This window comes from Marmota marmota, unplaced genomic scaffold (genome assembly GCF_001458135.2).
Source record: "Marmota marmota marmota unplaced genomic scaffold, marMar, whole genome shotgun sequence".
NCBI lineage: Eukaryota > Metazoa > Chordata > Mammalia > Rodentia > Sciuridae > Marmota > Marmota marmota.
Genome location: NW_026000242.1, coordinates 8342065 through 8343013, shown reverse-complemented (window position 1 = coordinate 8343013; position 949 = coordinate 8342065). Strand labels below are relative to the sequence as shown.

General features: G+C 65.3%; 1 protein-coding gene across 9 annotated transcripts in view; it reads right to left on the bottom strand.

Annotated features, from left to right (window-relative positions):
• The window catches only part of Cadm1 (cell adhesion molecule 1), a 326958-nt gene extending 326043 nt beyond the window's left edge, over nucleotides 1–915 (bottom strand). For 5 of the 9 annotated variants that reach the window (XM_048795858.1, XM_015489852.2, XM_048795861.1 and 2 more), the window contains exon 1: nucleotides 654–825. In XM_048795858.1, coding sequence (XP_048651815.1) covers nucleotides 654–786 — 133 coding nt within the window. In that variant the 5' untranslated portion in view covers nucleotides 787–825. Of the gene's footprint in view, nucleotides 1–392; nucleotides 559–653 lie in introns of those variants that run through there. The other 4 variants (XM_015489851.2, XM_048795866.1, XM_048795860.1 and 1 more) reach the window with 4 other exon arrangements.
• Nucleotides 916–949: the final 34 nt, after the last annotated feature.

Here is a 949-nt window from a genome sequence, read left to right as displayed (position 1 = left end):
CCCGCAGCCTAGCCGAGGGGGCGGAGGGGCTGTGATGGGCCGGAGGGAAACACTAGAGACTTGCAGTTCGGGGACCGGAGAGAGGCAGAGCGCGGGGAGCGGAGGAGAACAGACAAGTCTGAGGTGTCCTGGGAACCCGCAAGGAATCACGCCGGAGGCGGCGGGTAGTCAGCCTTAGGGAGGCTTGGGGGATGGAGAAGTCGGGCGCGGGGGGGCAGTTGCTCAATGGAGAGGTGGGGGCAAACCGGCAGCCCTGGGAGACCAGAGGACCTGCAAGTTGCGGGGACATCAGCGAGTTTAAGAGGGTCCGGAAGGTTTGGGGGTGCCTTCGATCCCTCCCCTTCCCCCATACTCTCTAGCCCCCGGCCCCCCAGTCTCACTCCACTCCGCACCTCGCGCCAAGCCAGGGAGAAAAGGTGTGGGTGCAGCCATCCCTGAGGGCTCTCATTCATAACCAACCGGGCAGGGAACGGGAGCAGCGATTCCCTCAGCCCCTTCCATCTCAGCCGTGGAGTTTTCTCTCCACACTCCCTCCGCTTCGGATTTAGGAAGTGGGGGGAGGTTGTCATGGAAACGTTTCCCCCCCTCCATGGCTACGGCTACTGGGGTGCCTGGGGAGGTTTCGGGGCCAACTGGCCGGTACCAACACCTACCTGTGGGGATCAGAGCCGCTGCGGAGAGGAGCAACAGCAGGAGCCGGAGCCGAAGCCCTGGAGGCGCCGCCGCCGCCGCCACAGCCGCTGCCGCCGCACACTGGGATCCGCTCGGCAGCACAGCACTCGCCATGTCGGGCACCTGCCTCAGACTGGCGGCAGTGGCTGCCTCCCGAGCCCGAGCGGACAACTAATGAGATGCTAATTACATGCACTGAAGGCGGAGTCCGAACAGGCCAATCACAGCGACGCGAGCCCAACCCGGCTCTCGAAGGACTCGCCCCCACCCCCACCCC